At 42.7% G+C, this 12,072-nt stretch overlaps 2 protein-coding genes across 2 annotated transcripts; both read left to right on the top strand.

Moving 5' to 3' along the window:
• The first annotated feature begins 591 nt into the window (after positions 1-591).
• LOC115787570 (saxitoxin and tetrodotoxin-binding protein 2-like) lies at positions 592-7,991 on the top strand. Its single transcript, XM_030740314.1, has 6 exons — positions 592-746; positions 1,210-1,355; positions 1,435-1,520; positions 2,535-2,675; positions 6,150-6,269; positions 7,858-7,991. Exons 1-6 carry the CDS (start codon positions 636-638, stop codon positions 7,896-7,898), a joined length of 645 nt encoding a protein of 214 aa, XP_030596174.1. The 5' UTR covers positions 592-635; the 3' UTR covers positions 7,899-7,991.
• A 694-nt stretch (positions 7,992-8,685) lies between these two features.
• LOC115788171 (uncharacterized) lies at positions 8,686-10,941 on the top strand. Its single transcript, XM_030741115.1, has 4 exons — positions 8,686-8,703; positions 9,026-9,292; positions 10,482-10,755; positions 10,859-10,941. The coding sequence occupies exons 1-4, from the start codon at positions 8,686-8,688 to the stop codon at positions 10,939-10,941; spliced, it is 642 nt and encodes a 213-aa protein (XP_030596975.1).
• Positions 10,942-12,072: the final 1,131 nt, after the last annotated feature.

Below are 12,072 nucleotides of genomic sequence, written 5' to 3'. Positions count from 1 at the left end.
CTCATTAAGCATACCTACAGGTTTAGGAGCCACATCTGCTGCCATCTGGACAATGTCTGTTTCACAGAAGATCTTTCTTATTTCAGCAGATGATGAACAAACCACATTGATTGTGTTCATATTCCAGCAGCATGGCTCCATAGGAGAAGAGTCTGGCTGCTAAACTGAGCTGAATACAGTCCAGACCTGCAGTTAGGACCAGGCCTGTCACCTACTGGAGCTTTCTGAAACCCAAAATACCACAAAGGAGCAGCTGAACTCCTCCATCAGCAAGACAGGTGGTCTCCTCAGTTCAAATACCGACAGGTTTTCAGAAACAGAGACGATGCTGCTCAGTGGGAAACATGCTGGTAAACAAACGGTACTGAAACAAGGTCGTAAACATAAGGAGTAATAGTGGTAATATTTACAGCAGTACTATCAGTACAAAATCTGTGTAAATCAATACATGCGGAAGTGCTGAACATAATATTTGCAGCAGCAGCAGTGCGTAGTTTCCTGCGTCCTGCTGTTCAGGGTTCAGTTTATCTTCTATAAAAAGCAAACAGACTCTTTGGACTGGCTGTGTTCATCCTGCAGTCTTTACGAGACGACTCTCTGAGTTTACTTCACAGCCTCTTCCCTCCTGATCCAGGATGCAGCTTCTGTTCAGGACTTTTCTGCTGGCTCTAACTCTGCTGAGCTCCAGCACTGCAGCAAACAAATGCGAACTGCCAGAGAAGTTGCAACAAGAGGTCCTGCATAAGGTGTGAACTCACACAAACATGTGGACCGTCACCACTTGATGTCTGATGCCTCTGCAGAGTGAAAGGAGACCACGAATGTTGTATTTGGTCATTTTTTGTCTCTTTGTTCACAGTCTGGATCTTTATGAGCTTTGAAAACAGTAACATATGCTGCAATGCTGCTGAATTAAGAGTGAAAATTTAACGACTTTTAAGAATGTATACCTTTGGGGTACTTTAACAGCCCTCACTCATTGGCTGCAATTACATTGTAAGAAGGTTAAACATTGTTTTTCCTTTCCTCTAAACACCTTGAAGGTACTCATTACACTAAAAAGTACTTATGTATGATTTGTATCTCCCTTGTATTTAAAGGGCAGGTCCTACTCAGTTGTTCTGCTTTACCTACATTTCCTTCAATATTAGGAAACTGTAATAAATCCAGAGGAAGTGCTCCTGGATTTACCTGATTTCATCCTCTCAGGTGTTTGAGTCACGATGGGTTCTGGTGGAGGCGTTCTCAGATTATCCGGCTGGTCTGATGTGGCTGAAGCATGCTAACAGCTCCCTGCTGGAGATGAAGGAGGCGCACAACAATCAAACCTTCCTGTTCGTCGAGAGAAACATTGTGTAAGTTTGTCAAACTGAGCACAAACAGCAGATCAGGACCTGCTTACCTTCTACAGGAATCTTTATTTTTTTTTTTTAGGTCTGGAAAATGTCTTGTGTTTCAAATCAACATGTCAATTCCTGATCCCGAGACTTCCAACCACAGCATGGTTCTCGACAGCCCTGGTGAGTCCTAAACAGGCCCAGACTGGACCATTTATTGAAGCACAAGTGTTCGAATTCAGCCATCAAAATGTCATCAAAAATATTTTAAAAATATTTTAAATTATACCAAACAACCCAATCAAATTTGTTTGGTTTTGGTAAGAAATAAGAGATTCAATTCAGTTTCATTTATATACTACTAAATCACAACAAACAGTTGCCTCAAGGCGCTTGATGTGTCCTGAGGATTCACAGCAATAAGACAAACACCAATCAGGGATCGTATCTGCAATGCTAAAACTGCTAACATGATCTCTGACCTACTGAGATGACACCGTAGGGTACAGCAGTGTTATCTCAGTACAGCTACAGGGTAATAACACACCTGTGGCCATGAGATTCAAATTAGATTCAATTTTATTTATATAACAACAAATCACAACAGTCACCTCAAGGTGCATTATATTGAAAGGTAAAGACCCTACAATAATTATTAAGCCCAACAATCAAAACAACTCCTTATGAGCAAGCATTTGGTGACAGTGGGTCATTTTTTAACAAAAGTTTTATTTTTGCCTAAATCATAATATTTTAAATGTTTGGTTCAGTTTTTTTTTTTTTTTTTTTCTTTTCTGAAGAACCGGAAAAAAATGACAAGCAATCATTATTTTATGAGGGTGACGTCATTCACCCTTAAGGTGAAAAGTCCAGTTCGACAAATCATCCAAGCACAGGAACATTGTTCAAACTTTATAATCATTTTTCCTTGTCTATAATACAAACTTATACAAAAAAAAAAAAAACCCATATGGGTATAAATTTGACCAATCAGTGCCATTCAGTGATTGAAGTTCCACCTTAAATGTTCCTAAATTATTTGATACGTCAGAGGTTGGACTGCTTGTTTGTTTGTTTTATTGTAGCATCAGTCCTGGGGGGGGAACGCTGTAGGAGAAAATGTCTTCCGACCCAGTTTCAGACCTCAGTTATCACTGTGGCAAGATTATCATCATTTCTCTACTGTGTTTCCATCAGGAGTTAAGGAGTTCGATGGTGTGGTGTCTCCATACGATGACCAAGGCCGAGCAGATGTCTACCAGGGCTGTGCAGACTGTCTTATCGCCGTCTACAGCCGCATCTTTGAGGGAACTCCGGGCAGATTGCTGCTCATCTACAGTAAGACAGAAACACCCAAACTTTACAGTGAAAAACAGACTTAAACATCAAGTAAACAAAAAACTCATGAAAACTGGAAGCACACGTGTTTGCTGTACACATTCAATTCAATTCAATTTAATTTATATAGCACCAAATCACAACAGTCACCTCAAGGTGCTTTATGTTGCAGACCCTACAATAATACACAGAAAACCCAACAGTCTAAACGACCCCCTATGAGCAGCACTTGGTGACAGTGGGAAGGAAAAACTCCTTTTAACAGGAAGAAACCTCCAGCAGAACCAGGCTCAGGGAGGGGGGGTGATCTGCTGTGAGGGGGGAGAGACAGAGATTAATAATAATTAATGATTAAATGCAGAGTGAAGTATAAACAGAGTACAAAGAGGTGAATAAAAAGAAACAGTGCATTATGGGAACCCCCCAGCAGACTAGGCCTATAGCAGCATAACTAAGGGATGGTTCAGGGTCACCTGATCCAGCCCTAACTATAAGCTTGATCATAAAGGAAAGTTTTAAGCCTAATCTTAAAAATAGAGAGGGTGTCTGTCTCCTGAAATGGGAGCTGGTTCCACAGAAGAGGCGCCTGAAAGCTGAAGGCTCTGCCTCCCATTCTACTCTTAAGTATCCTAGGAACCACAAGTAAGCCAGCAGTCTGAGAGCGAAGTGCTCTGTTGGGGTGATATGGTACTATGAGGTCTTTGAGATAAGATGGTGCCTGATTATTCAAGACCTTGTATGTGAGGAGAAGAATTTTAAATTCTATTCTAGATTTAACAGGGAGCCAGTGAAGAGAAGCCAATATGGGAGAAATCTGCTCTCTCTTTCTAGTCCCTGTCAGTACTCTAGCTGCAGCATTTTGGATCAGCTGAAGGCTTTTCAGGGAGCTTTTAGGACAGCCTGATAATAATGAATTACAATAATCCAGCCTAGAAGTAATAAATGCATGAATGATTTTTTCAGCATCACTCTGAGAAAGGATGTTTCTAATTTTAGAAATATTGCACAAATGCAAAAAAGCGGTCCTACATATTTGTTTAATATGTGCATTGAAGGACATATCCTGGTCAAAAATGACTCCAAGATTCCTCACAGTGTTACTGGAGGCCAAAGTAATGCCATCCAGAGTAAGTATCTGGTTAGACACCATGTTTCTAAGATTTGTGGGGCCGAGTACAAGAACTTCAGTTTGAATTTAGAAGCAGGAAATTAGAGGTCATCAAGGCCTTAATATCTTTAAGACATTCCTGCAGTTTAACTAATTGATGTGTGTCATCTGGCTTCATTGATAGATAAAGCTGAATATCATCTGCATAACAATGAAAATGTATGCAGTGCTTTCTAATAATACTGCCTAAGGGAAGCATGTATAATGTAAATAAAATTGGTCCTAGCACAGAACCCTGTGGAACTCCATAATTAACCTTAGTGTGTGAAGAAGAGTCCCCATTTACATGAACAAATTGGAGTCTATGAGATAAATATGATTCAAACCACTGCAGTGCAGTACCTTTAATACCTATAGTATGCTCTAATCTCTGTAATAAAATGTTATGGTCAACAGTATCAAAAGCTGCACTGAGGTCCAACAGGACAAGAACAGAGATGAGTCCACTGTCAGAGGCTCTAAGAAGATCATTTGTAACCTTCACTAATGCTGTTTCTGTACTGTGATGAATTCTGAAACCTGACTGAAACTCTTCAAATAAACCGTTCCTCTGCAGATGATCAGTTAGCTGTTTTACAACTACTCTTTCAAGAATCTTTGAGAGAAAAGGAAGGTTGGAGATTGGCCTATAATTAGCTAAGACAGCTGGGTCAGTGATGGCTTTTTAAGTAGAGGTTTAATTACAGCCACCTTGAAGGTCTGTGGTACACAGCCAACTAATAAAGACTGATTGATCATTTTTAAGATAGAATCATCAATAATTGGAAAGACTTCTTTGAACAGTCTAGTAGGAATGGGATCTAACAAACATGTTGCTGGTTTGGAGGAAGTAACTATTGAAGTTAACTCTGAAAGATCAACTGGAGCCAAAGAGTCTAAACAAATACCAGCAGTGCTAAAAGCAGCTGAACATGAAGATAAATCTTTGAGATGGTTATGAATAATTTTTTCTCTAATGTCTAAAATTTTATTTGTAAAGAAATGTATGAAGTCACTACTAGTTAAAGTGAAAGGAATACTCGGCTCTACAGAGCTCTGACTCTTTGTCAGCCTGGGGTTGTATACATCACTTCATATCAAGTGAAACAGTGTACGTGTGTGTCGGGAAGAAACACTGAAACAAAGAATATCTGAAATATTAAAAAAAAAGAAGAAAATTGTCAGAAATCTGAAGGCTGAAACGTTAATCACGTCGGTGTCATTTATCCTGATAACAACAGGATTATAATCGGTCTAAGTGATAAGCTCCTAAAATGAATTATCACACTGATGTTAGCAGAGACTCCACACTGCTTTCTCATGAAGCTACAGTGCTGCGAAACACTATTAACCTTCTTCTTGATTTCTTAGTTTCTTACATATTGTTGCACTTGCATGTTTCAGATCATCAAACATATTTTAATTAGACAAAGATAACCGGAGTAAATACAAAACACCGTTTTTAAAGTGATGATTTCATTTATCACGGGAAAAAAAGCTACCCAAACCTACCTCTCCCTGTGTTGGTTGCCACCCTTATTAAATCATTAACTATGATTAACCAGTTTATTCATGAGCTGAGTTCAGTTTCACTAGCCAGACCCTCCATCTGCCTCCATCTGAACCTATCCCAGCATCCTCTTCTGTCACACCGACCCTCTGCATGTCCTCCTTCACTACATCCACAAATCTTCTACGAGGTCTTCCTCTTTTCCTTCTGCCTGGCAGCTCCATCTTCATCCTCCTTTGTCCAGTATACCCACTATATACAGCCTCTGTGACTCTGAGCTGTCCCTCTGATGGACTCACTCCCAGTGAAGATCTGAGCATCTTCATCTCTGCCTCCTGTCTTTGTGTCAGTGCCACCATCTCCAAACCATCCATCACAGCAGGTCTAACCACCATCCTGTAAGCTCTTTCACTCTTGCTGCTCTCCTTCTGGCACACTCATCTCCATCCACTCCACCTTCCTGCACTCTCTGCTTCACCTCTCCTCTGCACTGTTGCTTTGGATGGTTGACACCAGGTATTTAAACTCAGCTACCTCACCTGCTCCCTGCTCTCACTACAGATCACAGTGTCATCTGCAAACATCAGAGAGTCCACAGAGACTCCTGCCTGACCTCATCTGTCAGCCTGTCCATCAGCACTGCAAACAAGAAGGTGCTCAGAGCTGATCCCTGATGTAATCCCACCCCCACCTTCAACTCTTTTGTCACTCCTACTGCACACCTCACCACGTCCTCTTTCGTCTTCCTCTACACTGTGTTCACCTGCTGTTGGCCTGCTTTCAGGGCTGCTTTGATTGGTTGTTCTCTGTGTTTCAGGAAAAGAAGGAAAACATCTCGACGTAGATGAGCTGAAGGCCGCCGAGAGCCTCCACAGGAAGCTGGCTGAGTGCCTGAAGTTCAACATTGAGACAAATTTCAGATATGACGGGAAGGCAGGTGAGAGGTAACCAGGAAATTAGCTGGCATTTTACACTTCCTGTTGGAAGGATTAGGGTGAAAAATGTCATTTTCCTGCATTTTCTGGGTTGAACAACATGACTCCTTGAAATTGCGTTGATAGGGTTTGAGGTATGTTTCCTCTCATTTTGTGGCAGTCAGAAGTGTGATCGAGTCAGCAGGTATGTACACATAATGACTGCTGTATTTAACAAGAAGAACGAGCTGCTATAAACCAGCATTTACAGCAACTCGTTCTAAACCAGTGTTTTAATTAGAGCTGATAACAAGAGTAATAATTAACTAAGTCAATGAGGGAAGAGAGACAGGAAGCAAATGTAACACAGGAAATGAAAGAAAACAAACCTTCAAAGTAAAACCTGAGGCATGTAACCATGAAGTCAGAGTAATGTGAGCAGTGCTGAGATCTGTGCCACTAAAGCATCTCTCTTTTTACCTGCTCTATCACCATGGTAACTGATGCTGAACACGTCACCTGGTCAGGAGCAGGTTCAGAGTTTCAGATTAAAATCAGCTGGAAGAGTTTCACGGATTCTTTCATTTCCAGCATTTTTTCAGTGTGATACAGACTCTGCATGTGAAACATCCCTTTCTGTGTGAGCGCGCTCAGAGTCTGAAGTGGAAAACTGGGCTTAGCAGAGAAAGTTGATGCCCGTTATCTCTGAATGCAGTTTGGGGAATTGTCGAGCCAGATAAAACCTGGATATGCTGAACATCCTGCAGAGTATACCCTCAGAAAGTTCTCAGGAGGCAAATACTAGAGACAGAGACATGAAGATCCACATGAACATGAAGACAGAGGAAGGAACGATTAGCGTAACACTGAGGGAAGTAAACACACAAGGATCAAGAACAAGAATCAAACCTTAAATTTATTTTTTTTGAAAAACTCACGACTACAACAGAAACACCCGTCGTGAGGCGGCGTGTGAGGAGTCAGGACACAAACGCTGGCAGGGTTAATGAAAATGAGCCGTTTATTCAGGCTGTGGGAAAATAATCCAAAAGACAAAGTCTGAAAAGGGAACTGAGAACTTTAAACCACAGAAACACTGAGATAACGAGATTCTGACAGAGGACGAGAGGAGCGTACACATAGAAGGTAATTACAGGAAGTGAAGACAGCTGACACACAGCTGATCTAAATCACAGGAGATGAGACAAAGGAAGCAAAACTAAAAGCAAAGAAAAAGGAAATGAAGCAGAAGTGGGAACTAAACGGGAAAAACACAGACATGGGAGTTAACTTAATACAGGAGACTTGATACAAGAGGATGGATCACCGAGCGAGGAATTAAACATTTAAAGCTGCTACGAGCGAGAATAAAGGAAAAACACGAGAAGCAAAACCTGAAAAGTCCAAAACGACCCAGGAGCACAACATCGTCTGGTGGCATGATGTGGTTGGCAATTTTTATCATTATTATTATTGGTAGCAGTGTTGTCTCCTCTCCGGGGACAGCTGCTGGTCGAGGCCTGCCTCTGTGATGAAGCTGAGTGGATGAAGGTGGAGTAAAGTGTGCGTCAGGTCAAAGTGTTGACTCGGGTCTCGTCTCTGTTTCTGCAGGTTTTTGTCTTGAAACAAAAGAAGAACAGAGAAAAGTCTGAAGACGGCGAAACGACTTCATGTTTTATCTCAGAATCAGTTCATTAAAATATCTGTTTATGTCACTGAAGAGTAAAGACTGAATGATAACCATACTGTTATACTGTTTCTGTGTGTGTGTGTGTGTGTGGGGGGGGCTTTCTCTCTTATAATTATCAGAAAATTAAAATCATTAAAACTGGAGGGTTTAATTTGTAAAATAATATTTCATCATCTAATGATTTAAACTCTGTTTAGAACAATTCATTATTAAATTACTTTTATTGCTACGTTATTTTTACCAGCTCTCTATGATCTCCTAAAGCTGGATAAATAAACTACTGGGTCAGAATTCAGATTTATCAGGTTAAAATAATAAAATATGCAACTGAGAGCAGACGTGTTCTAGTTCAATCAGAATGTAAAAATAAGCATTTTAAGAATGAGAGGGAGAAGAAAGGAAAGGACACAAGCGAGGAGGCAACGAGGACAGAAAGAATAAGCATTTAAAACGAAGGAAGGAAGGAGACGAGGAGATGGGAAAGAATAAAACTGATGAATAAAAGATGGAAAAGCAGAGATTGGAAGAGGAAGGAGGGAAGGACAAAGAAATCCTCTGATGAAGGAATAAAACTGATCCACATGAACAGCAACAGTTTATTAAATTATCTGATGACAATAAAAATACATTTATTTTATAAACTGCCATCTTTCTATATCCAAACATTACAGAGGATTTTATTTGTTTGTTTGCTCTGCATCAGCAACAATAGCTGTTCATTTAAAATAAAGATACAAAATTTAACCAAAATGAGTGAAGTCTACAAGGTTAAATTATTTAAATAATTTACATTTCGATTACTAACCCAACAATTAAAATATTTAATGATAAAGTTGTGATAATTATCAGGTCACATGCTCATGTAATTTATCTCGTTTGTTTTATTGTGTGTTCTATTTGAACTGTTAGATTTTTAGCTGAAATTGTTTAGAATATTTAAAAATACATATTGTTTCCGTTTTCTTACTCTGACATTTTTGGTCCGGTGCTGTAACGCTACTGTGTCGCCAGGTGTCGCCCTCGGGCTCCTTTTACCTGAATACAGGCTGCCGTGCGCGTCCGCGTGGGAGAGCGCGTGCACAGAGCTAGAGAGAGAGAGAGCATCTGCCTCCGAAGGCGTGCGCGCAGGGAGGATGCAAGCTCGCTTCAGACAACAGACGCGGAGCTGAAGAAGAACCGGGAGGACCGAGCGGACGCGCCGACGCCGAAACAAGGACCCACCGGGACCAGAGGCAGCGGGGCCGTGCTGCAGCTGCCGCCGGGCCGAACCTCCTCCCCGTCGGTGGGATTGTGCTGCGAGTCCCGGATAGGAGGAGGAGGAGGAGGAGGATGAAGAAAAGCAACCAGAGCAGGCGGGTCAGTGAGACAGAGGTCCATTCATGTTCTTGTTGAGCTCAGAATCAATCAGCTGTAATGATCCCTGATCAGGACTCTGATCACTGATCAGGATCCGTGGTTGTTTTATTAAATTTGTGTCCGTCTGTTTGTGTGATGTGAGCACTGCATCCATCCTGTTTCATGTTTTATTAAAGATGCTCCTCTTCATTTACATTCAGCTGCAGTTTGTTGAACCTTTATTTAAACACCGTTTTGGACACATTCCTGAGACTGAAGCTGGGAGGAGGAGAGAAGCAGCACTGAGCGTTTGACTCAGGTGGATGAAGGTGGCGCAGTGATGCTCTCCATCCTGCTGCTGCTGCTGCTGCTCAGATTAGCAGAGAAACTCTGAGCTCCATCACAGAACCCTGAAGCTGCAGGTCCACTCAGGAAAAGTTTCAGAAGCTGACCTGGATCTTTTCTGTTCTTTACAGCAGCTCATTTAATGATGGATGATGTCATAAATGTCTCCAGAGCTTTTTTCTTTTTAATTTCTTCTCTCAGAGTTTATTTTTTGGTTGTTTCACGTCACCCTGAGTTCACGTTCATTCCTCTTTCAGTCTGTTTGAGGTGCTTTCCAAACGTTTTTAGTTTTCCTTCTCATGGAGGACATTTCCTGTTATTTGTCTTTGAAATCATGCTTTTGTCCATCACACTGAGACTGTCATGGACCTGGCTTTGAGTTTTAACGTCCCCCATTAGGGATGTTCCCTCGTTTAGTTCTTCCTGTTTTATTTTGGTAGTCTCCTATCTCGTGTCCATTGTATTTGGTTTTGCTTCCCCTGTCTTATTTCCTCAGTTAGCTGCAGCTGGTGTTTCCCTTCTCTCGGGTTGCGTTGTGTTCCCAGAGCTCTTCGTCATGTCGTCCCTCATACCCGGTGCTGTGTTCTCCTGTTCCCAGTCTGCGTTCCTGGTTCTGGTTCTGCTCTGCGTGTATTCAGAGCTGGATCACATCCTGAGTCCTGCATTCTGGGTGTGCAGCCTGCCTGCTTCACTCATTCTCTGACTGATGCTATTTATTTCTGTCTTAATTAGTTTATTAGTTTGTCTGTGGGTGTTTTCCTGTGTTTCCTCCTTAGTTGTTCTGCTTTGTTCTTTATTCTCATTTCCTGATCCCATGGCCTCTGTGCTTCTTTCCTCTATGAATCCTCTCATTGTTGTATTGCAGGGTGTTCAGGACTCGGGTCCACCGGTGGTCCACCAGCCGGAGAAGATGGGCTGGATCCGGAAGTTCTGCGGTCGAGGGATTTTCAGGGAGCTGTGGAGGAGCCGGTACGTGATGCTGAGAGGAGACTACCTCTATATCTCGGACAAGGAGGTGAGGACGGCGGACACAAAAACACGACCAGAGAAGAAACCGAACACCCACACAGAGTTCAGGCTGCCGATGGGCTGCTGGTTCCAGTCTGTTGGACAGGGCGGGGGGGGATTGTGGGTAGGATGTAGGTTTAGAGGTGCAGCAGCTGTTTGGTATCAGTGAAAGAGAACAGAATCAGATTAATGTCAGACGCTGACACATCTGGGCCTAATCTGGTCTGCTTTCAGCACTCAGGGCTCAGACACGGCTCTGGGAGGTGTTTAATGGACCAGATGTGGGACGAGTGTCACGTCACACCTGGTCTGTGTAATCTGGTCTGTATGAGGTGGACCTGTGGCTGCTGCAGCCTCCATGTTTAGTTTTGTAGAGTCAGAGGTGACAGACACAGATAATCACTTATCAGGTGTGCTTTCACCTCCTGACGGTATCATCACCTCTTTGCTGTGTTTTTGGAATAATATGCTCATGATAGTGAAACAAAAACAGGAAGAAGCAGTGAGATGTCCTGAAATAGAGGGAAACCTGAGAAAATGTGGAGTTTTAGCAGATATGGGCCTCAGAGGTCAGGTGACCCCTGACCTGTGTGGAAAATAACAGTAAAAATAAAAACTATGAGCAGAGTTCTGGTTTAAGGCTCGGACGCAGCGGTTAACGCGTTTGAGGCGGCGCTGCATTTTCATTGGGTCAGAGGAGGAACTTGGTGCTCCTGCTCTGTGTTTATTTCAGCTCTAATGATGCTGAGTCACTTCTGAACAACGGCGAGTCACCCGGACTGATCATGTGACCTCTGATGTCACGTTCCAGCTTTAGAAATATACGTCCTGAGAGAGGAGGAGAGAGTCATACAGTGTTTGTGACTCACATTCATACAAACAAGCTCACGTCCTGCACAGTGATTGTAACAGCACAGGCATCAGATTTAATCCTGCCGGGGGGGGGGGGGGTCAGTTCCAGCTGTGAAGAGTTTTGTGTTTCAGAGGTTTTAGGACTCTCAGGCTGCTGCAGCTCTTTTATATCCAGTGTGCTTTCACTTCCTGAGGTTTCATCATGTTCCAGATCATTTAAAAACCTGATTTTAGGTTTTCTTTGACTGACACGAGCAGCAGCAGCAGCAGCAGCAGCAGCAGCAGCAGTGAGAAGCAGCAGCAGTGAGAAGCTTCCTCTGGAGGGTATCTGGGCTCTTCTGTAGAGATCAGGTGAAGAGCTGTTTCAGCACAGCTGCTGCTCCTCCACGTCAAAAGGAGCAGTTGATGCTGTTCAGCATCTGTCAGGATGCTTCCTGGACACCTCCCTGTGGGAGCAGGCCCCGGGGCCGACCCGGGACCCTCTGGGGATGTTACTGTATGTCTCTCAGCTAGCTTGGGTATGCCTCAGTGTCCCCGAGACGAGCTGGAGGAGGGAGGTCTGGGAGTGCTCACAGAGAGTTATGCATTAAAAATGA

The sequence above is a fragment of the Archocentrus centrarchus genome, chromosome 11 (genome assembly GCF_007364275.1).
Source record: "Archocentrus centrarchus isolate MPI-CPG fArcCen1 chromosome 11, fArcCen1, whole genome shotgun sequence".
Classification (NCBI taxonomy): domain Eukaryota; kingdom Metazoa; phylum Chordata; class Actinopteri; order Cichliformes; family Cichlidae; genus Archocentrus; species Archocentrus centrarchus.
The sequence above is the reverse complement of the archived record's forward strand: the minus strand, read 5'-3'. Positions and strand labels throughout refer to the sequence as shown.